The following is a 13,206-nucleotide window of genomic DNA, read 5'->3' as shown; positions in this document are numbered from 1 at the left end:
GTTCCATAAAACTGAGCCCATAACACTGAAGGCATGACTCCTCATGGACATGAGTCATGCTTCTGGCCCATGGGGGACTACTAATAGCGTTCCCCCAGATGATCTCAGTGATTGACTTCGGAGGCACTGGGTAAAGCGGTCCTTAAGGTATCCTAGGCCTAAGCCATTCAGCGCTTTGTACACTAGTACAAGAACCTTGAATCTGGTCCAGTAGCAGATGGGAAGTCAGTGCAGGTCTTTTAACACCAGTGTCATGTGTTGGTGATAGTCTGTTCCCGTTACCAATATAGCTACAGCGTTCTACACTAGCTGAACCTTCCGGACCGGATCCAAGGGCAGCCCCACATAGAGCATGTTGCAATAATCTAGGTCTGACGTTACCAACTCATGAGGTACAGTGGTGAGGTTATCCCTATCCAGGAATAGCCATAGCTGACATCCAAAGCTGATAAAAGGCACTCCTAGCCACAGAGGCCACCTGTTCCTCAAGTGGCAATGATGGTTGAAGGAGTACCCCTGAACTATGCATCTGCTCCTTCAGAGGGAGTGCAGCTCATCCAGGGCAGGCAACTGGCTTGTCTCCCAGATCAGAGAACCACTCATATACAAAAACTCTGTCTTCCCAGGAATCGGACTCAGCCTGTTGTCCCTCATTCAGTCCACCACTGCATCCAGGCACTGGCCTCTCCTGAATGAGATGTAACAGGAAAAAAGCTGGGTATCATCAACATACTGATAACACTTTGCCTGCAAATGCCTAATGACCTTTCCCAATGACTTCACATAGATGTGGCCTAGTGGTAGGGCTGGGCCCTATGAGACATTCTAGGTCACAAGAAAACACGAATGACAAGCTGCTGCTCCAGGAAGCCAATTCAGAACCAAGGGAGAGTGCAGAAATTCACCTAGTAGTGGGGACTAGATAAAAAAAACCCAAACCTTTAACCCCACAGGTGCGTCACCACAATACTTCATACTATAGAAAGGTGCATACTGTAGAAAGGTTAATATAAACTCTGGTGCTTTGGCCAAGCAGGAAGAGGAACCAAAGAAAACATCAGGGGTGATGATGACAGACAGGGTTGATTTGAGAGAAGTTTCTAGAAATAGCTATGAGATGACCATACATGGAATGCCATATCGCAGGTGAGTAAAGCTAGAGTATTAACAAGGTGTAGCAGGCTGTAATTACTCGCATCTTTAAGGACTTTACTGGTAAAGGGTAAACTAGTGGAACAAATCAATCTGGAGTTCTGGGAAGTGCCTGCTTCAATAGCAGGAACTGGGCAGGCTCCCAAAGTTAAAGTGCATGGGTCTATATTAAGGAACCCAATTAAACTGATTAAAAATGTCAAGGAAAAACAACAACAGAAGGCCCCATTACAAGGAAGGAATCGGGGGCAGAGAGAGACGTAGGTTGACACAGAGATCAAGCCCAACCACTCCACTTATGTTCATCTTGAACACTGAAAACCTTGCAGAGAGCAGGATTTGTTGCAGGGAACATTCAAAGAAAGTATGGTGTGGAAGCTGGTTCATCAGCCAAGTGCATAAAGGTTTTAGATAGGCCAAGCTAGGGTGCCTTTATAGAGCATATTAGATCTGGCAGTTTACTTCTGTTCTCTTCATCTACTCTGTGCTCTTGAGAGTGGAACCAACAACAAAAATCAAAACATAAAAGAGCAATAAATAAATAAATAAAGCTAACAATCTAAATTATGTTAAAAGATAAAGCTATCCTCTTACCCAAGAGCCTCATATTGAAAGGAAGCTTTATGGTAAGAGCAAACTGGTGCCCTTAGGGTTGCCAGGATGCGGCTTGGAGAGTTTCTCTTCACCTTTAAATCTGTTACAACTGGGAGACTAGCCAAGGCAGCTGCTCCTGCTCACTCCCCTCTGTGCATCCTTTTACTTAGCCTAACAAAGGTCTAATCCTGTCAGACACTTATGCCTGATGTTCAGCTGTTTGGGGAAAAGCTGCTGATTGGGAGAGGGCATCTGTAGCAGGCCCGTTCCACTCTGAGAAAGGATGGAGAAGATTCAAAGGGCAAGTGGATTGGGCCCCTCGAGTCTGGCTTGCCAAGACAGGGAGGGCAGATAAAATTATTGTGCGCAGGAGAGGCTGTGTCTGCTTCTTCTCCTGACAGTAGATTTTAAACCTCCAAGTTGCAGCCTAGCAATTCTCTCATCACAAGGCTCAAATTAGTGCAAGTCTTGTAGAATCCTTCTAAGAGTAGAGTAGCCAACCTGTTGCCCTCCAGTTGTTGTTGGACTGCATCTCCAACATTCCTGACCATTGGCCATGCTGGCTAAGACTGATGGGAGTTGTAATCCAACAACATCTGGACTTGACTACCCCTGTCTAAGATTAAAGGCTCCTGTGGGATTTCCAAGTAAGAGTATTCCCCATAAAAGTGCTAGTGTTAGCACTGATGTCCCAACTCCCAAGATCGAAACATCCTGAATGCTGGTGAAATTCATATAGATAGGATCTCAGTCCTGTCTGTACTTTCAGCAATGAGACTGAGAAAGATTTCATTAGTCTAGCTAGCCAATAAATGCACCACCTGACAAGATTTAGCCAACCTTAAGGACTGGACTCTTCAGTAGCTTTAAAATAGAAATTACTGCATTTGACTCCTAGCAATAATATACTTTATGTCTTCAAAGCTGTCTGCTAAACAGAACTGTCCATCTAAAATATTTTTTTAAGGAGAAAAGCTGTGATCATGTTAATATTTTGATGTAAAAGAAAACCACTTTCCACTTGAGTCACTCACAGCTTTAGATTTATAGTTCATAATCTAGTCTTTATTTTTGTTTAAAACGTATATCCCCCATTCTTGACTATAAGCAGGATCTCCTGGTGTCTCACAATTACAAACACACAAAAAGACATCTATAAAATCAAGCAGTATTAAAAAGCAGGTAGCTTTCATTCTGGAGCTTCCAGAAGGAATGTTCATCATGCAAAAGTGTGACAGGCTTTTCTAAATTAAAAATAAACAGAAGAATCAGGCCTCTGTCTCAGACAAATAAAGGATGTGCAGAGACTCACATTCTCCCCATGGCTCCATGGCAATCCATTTCCATGCGCCAGACAGAAGTGCATGATGATGGCTTATGCAGCCTTTCCAGACAGTCTGTCTCATTGCAGAGTGCCACAACCAAGGCTGGACTTGGCCAAAAACATTTTTTAATACTACAAGCTACAAATGAAACAAATGAAAGGCCAGGGGCATAGCCAAGAGGAATAGAGAGTGCTTTGCTTGCATAAGGTCCCATGTTCAATCCTTGGAATCTCAGTTAAGATTATCTGTGGTAGCAAGGCCAAGAAGGATCTCTAGCTGACACCTTGAAGAGTTACTGCCAAACATAGACCAAACTGGGCAAAATGATCAGCCATCAACCTTTTTAAACCTAGAAACCACCTTTAATCCCCACTTCTTAAGTGTTTTACCATGCATTTGTGTGGTAGTGCTGCAGGTGTTGGAATCCACCTTAGATAAACCTGTGGTTCAGTATGAATCCCCAAGGGGCTAATGGGAGCTACAAGTTCCCAATTCCTAGGTTGAAGTCACAAGAAGGTAACACACTTCAGCTGCTACAGTAGCTGGGGAAGTAACCATGATGTTTATTATTTGATTAGACAAAGTCATGCAATTCATAACTGCTTTCCATTGCTGCAACTGACAGATGAAATCATCCAGATTTATAATAGTTCCACACTTCTTTAGTTCTTTGGGATCTTCTAGTGCATGATTCACTAGAAAAGACAATAATGCTGGGAAAAACAGAAGGGAATAGAAAAAGAGGAAGACCAAACAAGAGATGGATTGATTCCATAACGGAAGCCACAGACCTGAACTTACAAGATCTGAACAGGATGGTTTATAACAGGTGCTATTAGAGGTCACCAATTCATAGGGTTGCCATAAGTTGTAATTGACTTGAAGACACAACAACAACAAAGTGGTTTTCAAACATTTTAGTTTTTGCTCTTGGGTGTAGTATGTCAGGGATCCCTCCATCCGGAAAAAAACCTACTATGTGAAATACAGTTCATACAACAATAGTAGCAATTTCACTTGCCATCTGTTACTTTTTTTTGTTTGCAAGATCTCACCATTGCTCAACACTATAAGCTTTTATACACCAGTCTGTTCCATCTTGCAAGCAAGCAGCTGGGCAGGGGGTAGCCATGTGAGCACACACACAGTGGCTCCACCCACATAGAACATCTTGCTGGTTCAGGCGCTTATGAAATTCAATAAGCTAGTGATGGAACCACACATAGTTGTCACTGTTTATGGAAGCAATGAAATATCTACCTTCATCTTGTGAAATTCCTTTGACTCAGAAACTCACTCTCCCAGTCTTGTTTAAAAGGTTAGCAACTGCAATTCCTTGGGAGATGTGCTGCAAAACTTGTGGCTGTGCAACATGAAGCAAATGGGGATTTGCAAAGGATATAAGGGATGCATCGGTGCTGGCGATCAGTGGATTGCCTCCCTTAGTGGTGGAGAGGGCACTTTGCACTGGTAGCGTTGTTAATTTGGATTGCCTTTAAAATAAAAGTACTGATCACTCATTCAGAAATGAACCTTCTTCTCGTATTTATATACAGTACTGAAATCAAAATACATTTTCAGCTGTACATGGCTCAGCTAACATGTTAAGACTTGGAAGGCTTAGGCAAAAATATTAATTGTTCAACTTATTTTCAAACACTCCAAATTAAAGTCAACAATTACTCTTGTTGTGCAGGCTCACTGTACTTGTTTAACATGCAGTTATGCTCCGGTTGTCATAGACTATAGCTTTTGCTTTTCAATGCCATTTGACTCTAACATTTACTGCTCCCCCTTTACACCAATGTATATATACCTATCAACTGAGGATTACACATCATGCACAGGACTCTTTGTTGTTTCTGCCTCAACAGATTAACGTGATCACCCGTCTGAAAAGTCCAAGTTAAAGTGGCCCCTTTTCATTTGCATCAAAGAAAGTAACCTGCTATCTGCAGACTCAAATTTCTGGCACTCTGTGGGGAAGCACACAATTTTATTAGGACATCTTCAGCCAAATCCCTGAAGCCCACATTGGTTAGGATTAGGGAAACAACATCATCTCTGCAGTGAAGTTTGAAGACTCCTTCCTTTCTGAAGTAAGCAATGTTAATACAGAAGGAGCACTCTTTGAAACTTAACACCTCAAAGCTGGTTGTATTTTCAGCCTCAGCACATTTCTCTAGTTTCATCAGGAATTATATATATATATATATAATTTCCTCCCTGCCATACTCATAGGTGCTCAAGAATGAGGGAAGCTGTCAACAATAGAATGCTGACAAACCGTGCCATTCTTAGGAGAGAACTGAAAGGTCAGTTTGGCTGGTCAAATCTTTACACCAGACGAGGAACAGGAGAGATTACATGTTGGGGGGGGGGGAAGGAGTGAACAATTAAGGGAGCTTTAGAGACCTAGAGAATGTAGACCAGGAAATCAAAGGGGCAGCAAAGCCAAAACAGCAGCCAGAGAGGGAGGAATCTAAACTTGACATATTGATTTGGATAAATTAGCCAAATCTTAATTTAACTGTATGTCTCTAGAACAGGGATGAGGAACCTGTGGCCCTCCAGATATGTTTGGACTCCAACTCCAAAAAGCCCCTGCAAGCATGGCCAATGGTCAGAGATGATGGGAGGTGCAGTCCAGCAACATTTGGAGGGCCACAGGCTTCCCACCCCTGCTCTGAAGTTTACTCTAATTGTCAGGGCAGCCAAGGGTTAGCAAAAGGCAGGCATGTCATTATGTTTCTCAGGCTATGTTCATCAGTGTGCCACTAACTGCTCTCCCATGTGTCTTTGTGTTCATAGCATTATGAAATTTTTTATTTATTTATTTTATTTATTAAATTTATTAGTCGCCCATCTGGCTGGCTGTCCAGCCACTCTGGGCAACATACAAAATAAAAACATATAAATACATTAAAACATTAAAAATCTCAACAATAATAATAAAACCTAACCCACCTCAAAAGCCTGCCTGAAGAGCCAGGCCTTCAAGGCCCGGCGGAAGCTCATCAAAGAGGGGGCATGGTGGAGATCATTTGGGAGGGAATTCCACAAAGTAGGGGCCACAATCGAAAAAGCCCTCTCCCTAGTTCTCACCAGTCTAGCTGTTTTAACTGATGGGATAGAGAGAAGGCCTTTTGAGGCTGATCTTGTTGAGCGGCATCCCTGATGATGTTGGAGGCACTCCTTCAGATAGACTGGGCTGAAACCGTATAGTGTTTTAAAGGTCAGAACCAACACCTTGAATTGGGCTTGAAAACAACCGGTAACCAGTGCAACTCCTTCAGCACTGGAGTGATGTGATCTCACCGGCGGCTGCCTTTAACCAGGCGAGCCGCAGCATTCTGTACCAGTTGCAGCTTCCGGACCATTTTCAAGGGTAACCCCACGTAGAGCACATTACAGTAGTCTAGGCGAGAGGAGACCAGGGCATGTACCACCGATGGGAGCAGATGATTGGGAAGGTAGGGGTGCAGCCTCCGTATCAGATGGAGTTGATACAGCGTCGCCTGGCTCACAGCCGAGACCTGAGCCTCCATGGACAGCTGGGAGTCAAGAATGACCCCCAGGCTGCAGACCTGGTCTTTCAGGGGCAATTGTACCCCATTGAGCACCAGGTCAACATCCCCCAACCTTCCCTTGTCTCCCACAAACAGTACCTCGGTTTTGTCAGGGTTCAGCTTCAGCTTATTCCTTCCCATCCAGCCACTCACCGACTCCAGGCACTTGGACAGGGTTTCTACAGCCAACCTTGGTGAAGATTTGAATAAGAGATAGAGCTGCGTGTCATCAGCATACTGGTGACACTGCAGCCCAAATCTTCTGATGATAGCCCCCAGCGGCTTTATATAGATGTTGAACAGCATTGGGGAGAGGATGGAGCCCTGTGGCACCCCACAAGTGAGAGGCCAAGGATCCCCCACAAGTGAGAGGCCAAGGATCCAAAACCTCATCCCCCAATCCTACCAGAGAGGAAGGAATGGAACCACTGCAATACAGTGCCCCCTATGCCTAACCTCTTCAGGCAGTCCAGAAGGATACTGTGATCAACGGTATCAAAAGCCGCGGAGAGATCCAGGAGGACGAGGAAGATGCATTCGCCCCTATCCAACGCCCTCCTCATATCATCCACCAAGGCGACCAAGGCCATTTCAGTCCCATGTCCAGGCCTGAAGCCTGATTGAAATGGATCCAGATAATCCGCTTCCTCCAAATCCACTTGCAACTGCTTCACCACCACCCGCTCAACCGCCTTGCCCAGGAATGGCAGATTTGAGACTGGGCGAAAGTTGTTCAGATCTTGGGGATCCAAGGAGGGCTTCTTTAGAATTGGTTTTATTACTGCCTCCTTGAGAGCTGATGGCATTACTCCCTCTTCCAGGGAGTATTTACCACCATCTTGATCCCCTCAACCAGTCTATCCTTGCAGCTCATAATGAGCCACGACGGGCAAGGATCGAGTAAGCAAGTGGTTGGCTTTGAGGTTGAAAGCACCTTGTCCACTTCATCAGAAGGAAGAAGCTGGAACCGATCCCACACCACCGGAGCACCACTGGCCACCTCTGGCTCGCTCACTGTGTCCACAGCGTACGGAATAGCACTCTTAATACGATCTATTTTCTCCGTAAGTGCTTTGCAAACTCATCACAGGAGGCCTTAGCATGTTCCATTGGTTCTGGGGCAACTGGACCGACCAGGCTCTGGACCACTTGGAACAGCCTCCTGGGACAGCACTCTGCGGATGCAATAGAGGCAGCATAAAAATCCTTTTTTGCTGCCCTCATCGCCACATGGTAGGCTGCCGCAGCCGCTCTAACCCATGTCCAATCGTCAGATCAAGATAGAATGATAGAATCATAGAGTTGGAAGGGGCCTTGTAGGCCATCGAGTCCAACCCCCTGCTCACAGCAGGAAATCCACAGCTAGAGCATCTCCCGCAGATAGCTGACCAGCCTCTGCTTGAAGACATCCAGCGAAGGGGATCCCACCACCTCCCTAGGCAGTCGGTTCCATTGCCGAACTGCCCTTACTGTCAAGAAGTTCCTTCTAATGTCCAATCTGAATCTACGCTCCTGCAACTTAAAACCATTAGACCTAGTCCTACCCTCTGGGGCAGCAGAGAACAAATCTGTACCCTCCTCTATGTGGCAGCCCTTCAGGTACTTAAAGAGTGCAATCAGGTCACCCCTCAGCCTTCTCTTCACCAGACTGAACATGCCAAGTTCCTTCAACCTTTCCTCATAAGACTTGTTCTCCATACCGGCTATCATCCTCGTCACCCTCTTCTGAACCCACTCCACCTTGTCTATATCTTTCTTAAAATGAAGCGCCCAGAACTGAACGCAGTATTTCAGATGAGGCCTGACTAATGCAGAATATAGTGGGACTATTACTTCCCTCGACCTGGAAACTATAGCTCTGTTTATGCAGCCCAAAACCGCATTTGCCTTTTTTGCCACAGCATCACACTGCTGGGTCATGTTCAACTTGCAATCCACTACAATTCCAAGGTTCTTCTCACACGCACTACTGCTAAGCCGGGTATTTCCCATCCTGTACCCGTGCATTTTGTTTTTGTGGCCTAAATGCAGAATCCTGCATTTGTCTTTATTGAATTTCATTTTATTAATTTCAGCCCAATTTTCTAGTCTATCCAGGTCCCTTTGGATTTTATTCCTGTCTTCCATTGTGTTAGCTATCCCTCCCAGTTTCGTATCATCTGCAAACTTCATAAGGCTTCCCTCCACTCCATCATCTAAGTCATTGATAAAAATGTTGAAGAGTATCGGCCCCAGGACAGAACCCTGTGGCACTCCACTCGAGACCTCCTTCCAGTCCGAAGCAGAGCCACCGACGACCGCTCTTTGAGTACGGTTTTCCAACCAGTTGTGAATCCACCTGACAGTATTTCCATCTAGTCCGCATTTGACCAGTTTGCTAATCAAAAGGTCGTGGGGGACTTTGTCAAACGCTTTGCTGAAATCTAGATAGATGACATCTACAGCATTTCCACCATCTACTAAGCTAGTGACCTGATCAAAAAAAGAGATGAGATTAGTTTGACAGGATTTTTTCTTGACAAACCCATGATATTCACCACCGGTGCTCTAGCCGTCTCACCTCCCACCTCAGAGTTCGCAACCATGGAGTATATGGTTGTGGACTCATTCCTATCAGGCTGCTTCATTTTGCATCATTGCTTTGGCAGCTAGTGGAAGGCAATATCTGCTGCTACGAGCGATTGCTTTGAGGTAGCACTTGGAGAAATAAAGGCCTTGCAGAAGATTGAGGTGTCAACCTGTACTTTAACCTCGCTTTTTAGCCTACAATAAATGTCCATGAAGGGAATAAAGATATCCTTAGCATTTCAGCAGTACTTATAGAGTGTTCAAAGCACTTCCCACTATTTGAGTAATACAACTCTGTAAGGTAAGTCAGCATTATCACCCTTACAGATTAGGAGAAGGAAATGGTTAAGGCCGAGATGTGACTTGTCTCCAAGTACCCAAACTTTGTAAGCACTCAAACTCATCCGTTTCAACATACATCAGTGATGCCTGGAAAACAAGGATGATACACTTGCAAAAGCTTTTACAGGATTCATGTCTCCCTTCCTTTACTGTTATGGTAAGAGGTATTTCCTTTTAGTGCTTCATAACAGATACAAATGGAATAAAATATCCCCTTCAAGGAAGGCAACATTATGCTCAAAAAGGGAAGAGTGTAAATAACTACCAAGGACTCTTTCGCTATATGGCAGCATAGTATTTTCCCATTTGGATAAAATGGCAATACAAGAGAAACAGCTGTGAGAGTGTGGCTGCTACTCTTCACTCTTGAGGACTGACCTATTCCCAGGCATCATGTAGTCACAGACCGAGGTACAGCAAGACATGGGAACATGCCCCAGATCCCAAATCAAATCCCCATGACTGGCACTATTGCCAAAATGAAACTTCTAGATGGATGAATATTTGGATGTACCGGTCTTTCTGTAGTTAGAACAACAAGCACTGCTACAAAGCAGCAGTTACTTAATAATATAGAGCAAATTAGCCACCTAACACTCTTGACATGATTTTATAACCATTTGCTTCCTGAAATTTGATCAGCTTGTTAATTTTCCTTAATACATGGTTTCTTGTATCTCCCTGCAAGGGTAGGCAAGGAGATGAATGTTTGGGGGGGGGGAGAGAAAGAAAGAGAGAGAAATATACACAGGGACATGGCTGGAGTTAGGTGAGGGGTACAAACTGGAGGGGGCAGAGCTGCTTCCTATTTTTAGGAGTCCACTTGCTTTCACTTATATATAAAGCAAAGTTACAAAGTCACCATAAGTCTCCAGGGTTCCTCCATCCAGAAGAACATAAACCCTCCTAATTTTGTCCCTTGAATTCTCCTCACTCAAGGACATAGGAATCTATTGTGAATAGTGGGGTTGGGGTGGGCAATTCCAATTCGGTCTATGGCTAGAGCAAAGAGTTAAAGCTCCCTCCTCCCCTATGCCATGGCCTGAAGCCAACTCAGCCTCCCCCCGCCAAGTCCCCTGTGCCAGCTCCTTGTGACAAATCAGCCACTCAGGACCAACTGCACAAAACAAGCATCACATCTAGATCCTATGACCAGCAGCAAGAAAGGTGACAGAAGTGGAGTCCTCCTCTGCAGCCTCTGGATGAAGAGAAACCCAAGTCATCAGGGAAAATATATGGTGGTGTTTTTAGAATTAAGTGTTTTGATAACATCCATACTGTAAGGTGGTGGGCTAGTGGGTGTCTGGAAAAAATGCAGACCTGTTTCAGACGGTACATACAGCAAATGTGAATGGCCATTCTTTCCAGAATACATTCTCTATATCTTCACCCTACCCATGTGAGCTCTGATCATCATAGAAAATTGTCCAAGTTATGGAGGACTGGGAGAGGGGCTGGCTGTTGCCAGGATGTCCTAACTTAGGCTTTGACAAGGAATAGGAAAGAAACAGGGTGTAAACAGGTGTGCAAAGGGGCCTGCAGCAAGAGCTTTCTTTAAGGACTAAACAGTTTCATTTTGCCAATACTGATGATCTGAATGGAGAGGTCTGTTTGTTTGTCTAGTTTTCAGAAACCAAACCAAACATTTATTGGTGATGAAGAACTCTTAACTAACCATGCTCTGTATGATCTTTTACTTTATTCATTCGTGTTAACCTGCGACATTGCCTTTCATTGGGGAACAATGGCAGACACAAGCTTTTTTAGCCATCTTGTAAAGCCTTTGTTGTGAGTTTGGTTCAATCGACTCCCATTCATGAGTGGTCAGGCAAAGGACTTGTGGGTCAATTTCCTGAATGGGGACCAGCCAGTTTACAGAGTTTGAATGGACAGGCACAGAAAGATGTAGAGGAAGAGAGCTGTGAACTTTTAGTTAGAGTTAGGGCCACACTGCATATAGCATTAGTAGTTTCACACAAGGTTGCTTAACCTGGCCACTGTTATTTTGGAGGTAATAGCAGCTGGGGACCCCGGTCCAGAAAGCACTGGTTTTCTGCTGAAAAATCACCCCTTGCTTGGCAGCTGCTTGTTCTCTTAATGTTTTGTTTAAACAGTGTGTGCATATCCAGAGGCAAAAAGCAGCCAAGAGGGAGAAATTTTCAGGAGGAAGTAAGTGTGTGGTCTTGATATAGCCCAAGAGTATTTTCAGAATCAAGGCCCTTGCAGTTCCTTTTCTCCATAATAAGATCAGCCAAGCCAAGTGCTAGCTTCCTGTGTGGTTTGGCTCTAGAGTTTGCTGAAAAAATGAAAGTGCACAGGTTGCTCTCTGTCTCTCGGAATCTGGTACAAATTTTCAGGAGTCTGCTTGCTTCCACTATGCTTGGGTTGTACATTTATAAATAAAGTTTATATTGCAAAGACACCACAAGTCTCCAGCACTCTTTTATCCAAAGAAAATTAAACTCCAGAACATCCCACGCTTGGGGAAATGTGAAAAGTGCAACACCCTTTTAAGGGTCAGTTGAAACAACCATATAGTGGCAATTGGGGGGGGGTGACTTCTGTATCCTTCAACCTGCACAGAACCCTGGGGCATGACCCCCTGGATAGGCTGCTTTGTAAATGCCCTTTCTTTTGATCTCCTCCCATGCTTGAACACAGAAAGAAGCTGCAAGAGGCGATTTCCTCTCCTTCCTCCACACATGCTTTACAACTTTCTTGATGTTAATAAAGAGGGCACATTTTGTAGGAAATACGCTGAGAACAATTAATTCAAGTCAGTGGAAAGAGTGCTGGATATACGCACAATGTCCTATTTAAAATCTCCTCTTGCTTATAAAACTCACTGGGTGGCCACACACGTCAGAAGCCTCTCAGCCTAATTTCACTGTGGACATAAAACAAGAACCAGAGTAGTGCAGCAGATAGGAGCATTTGGTCAGGAAGACCTGGGTTCAAATCCCTATCTCACCATGAAGCCCACCAAATGGCTTTGGGCCATCCTACCCAACAGGGTTGTTGTAAAGATAAAAGGGGGCACGCCCAGAATATATGCTGCCCTGAGCCAGTGATGCTATCAAGGCATGACACTGAGACAGAAATCCAGAATGAGCAGAAGCCGTGCACTCCCCCAGAAAATGTAGTGGGGCAGGCTCACCCTCACTTTGAAGTAATGCACATTACTGTCTAAAGGGGCAGTAGTGAATGAAACCATGAAGCCCAATGTCTAAAACTACATAATTGTACCCCCGTTCTGAGCTGCTTGGAGGAAGTGTGGGATTAAAATGCAACAATAAAAGTAAATAAAACCAGAAATGCAAGGCAATATGTACACTAGCACAAAACACAGCCCAGCACTAGCCAATCCCTAGTGGCCTGTCTGGTGTCTCCCTGTTGCTGAGAGTATGGAAAAGAGGGCTGGAGGAGGCAGACACCGCCAGTCCTTATGCTCTCAAGGATACTCAGGATCACTCAACATGGATGAAGGAACTGTTTAAAGAGTTCCTGAGTAGAGGATCTCGCTTTGCACCTGTAATGTACATCAGTGGACCCTGGCTTCTATCTGAGGCATGGGGGAGCCTGTGACCTGCCAAGTCAGCGGCCGCCAATCTGGTGTCTTCCAGATGCTTTGGACTGTCCAAAATGTCTGGAGGGCA

General features: G+C 44.7%; 1 protein-coding gene across 2 annotated transcripts in view; it reads right to left on the bottom strand.

Annotated features, from left to right (window-relative positions):
* The window catches only part of LOC133376934 (ras-related and estrogen-regulated growth inhibitor-like), a 49,637-nt gene that overhangs the window by 34,757 nt on the left and 1,674 nt on the right, over window positions 1–13,206 (bottom strand). Inside the window, exon 1 of one of the 2 annotated variants that reach the window (XM_061609924.1) lies at window positions 1,747–1,891. The exons of the other annotated variant lie outside the window; for it this stretch is intronic. Within the exon in view, the coding sequence (XP_061465908.1) occupies window positions 1,747–1,759 (13 nt within the window). The 5' untranslated portion in view covers window positions 1,760–1,891. Of the gene's footprint in view, window positions 1–1,746; window positions 1,892–13,206 lie in introns of those variants that run through there. 2 annotated transcript variants of the gene reach the window in all.

Source organism: Rhineura floridana, chromosome 2 (assembly GCF_030035675.1).
Source record: "Rhineura floridana isolate rRhiFlo1 chromosome 2, rRhiFlo1.hap2, whole genome shotgun sequence".
NCBI lineage: Eukaryota > Metazoa > Chordata > Lepidosauria > Squamata > Rhineuridae > Rhineura > Rhineura floridana.
Note: the sequence above shows the minus strand (reverse complement) of the source record. Positions and strands in the feature narration are given on the sequence as shown.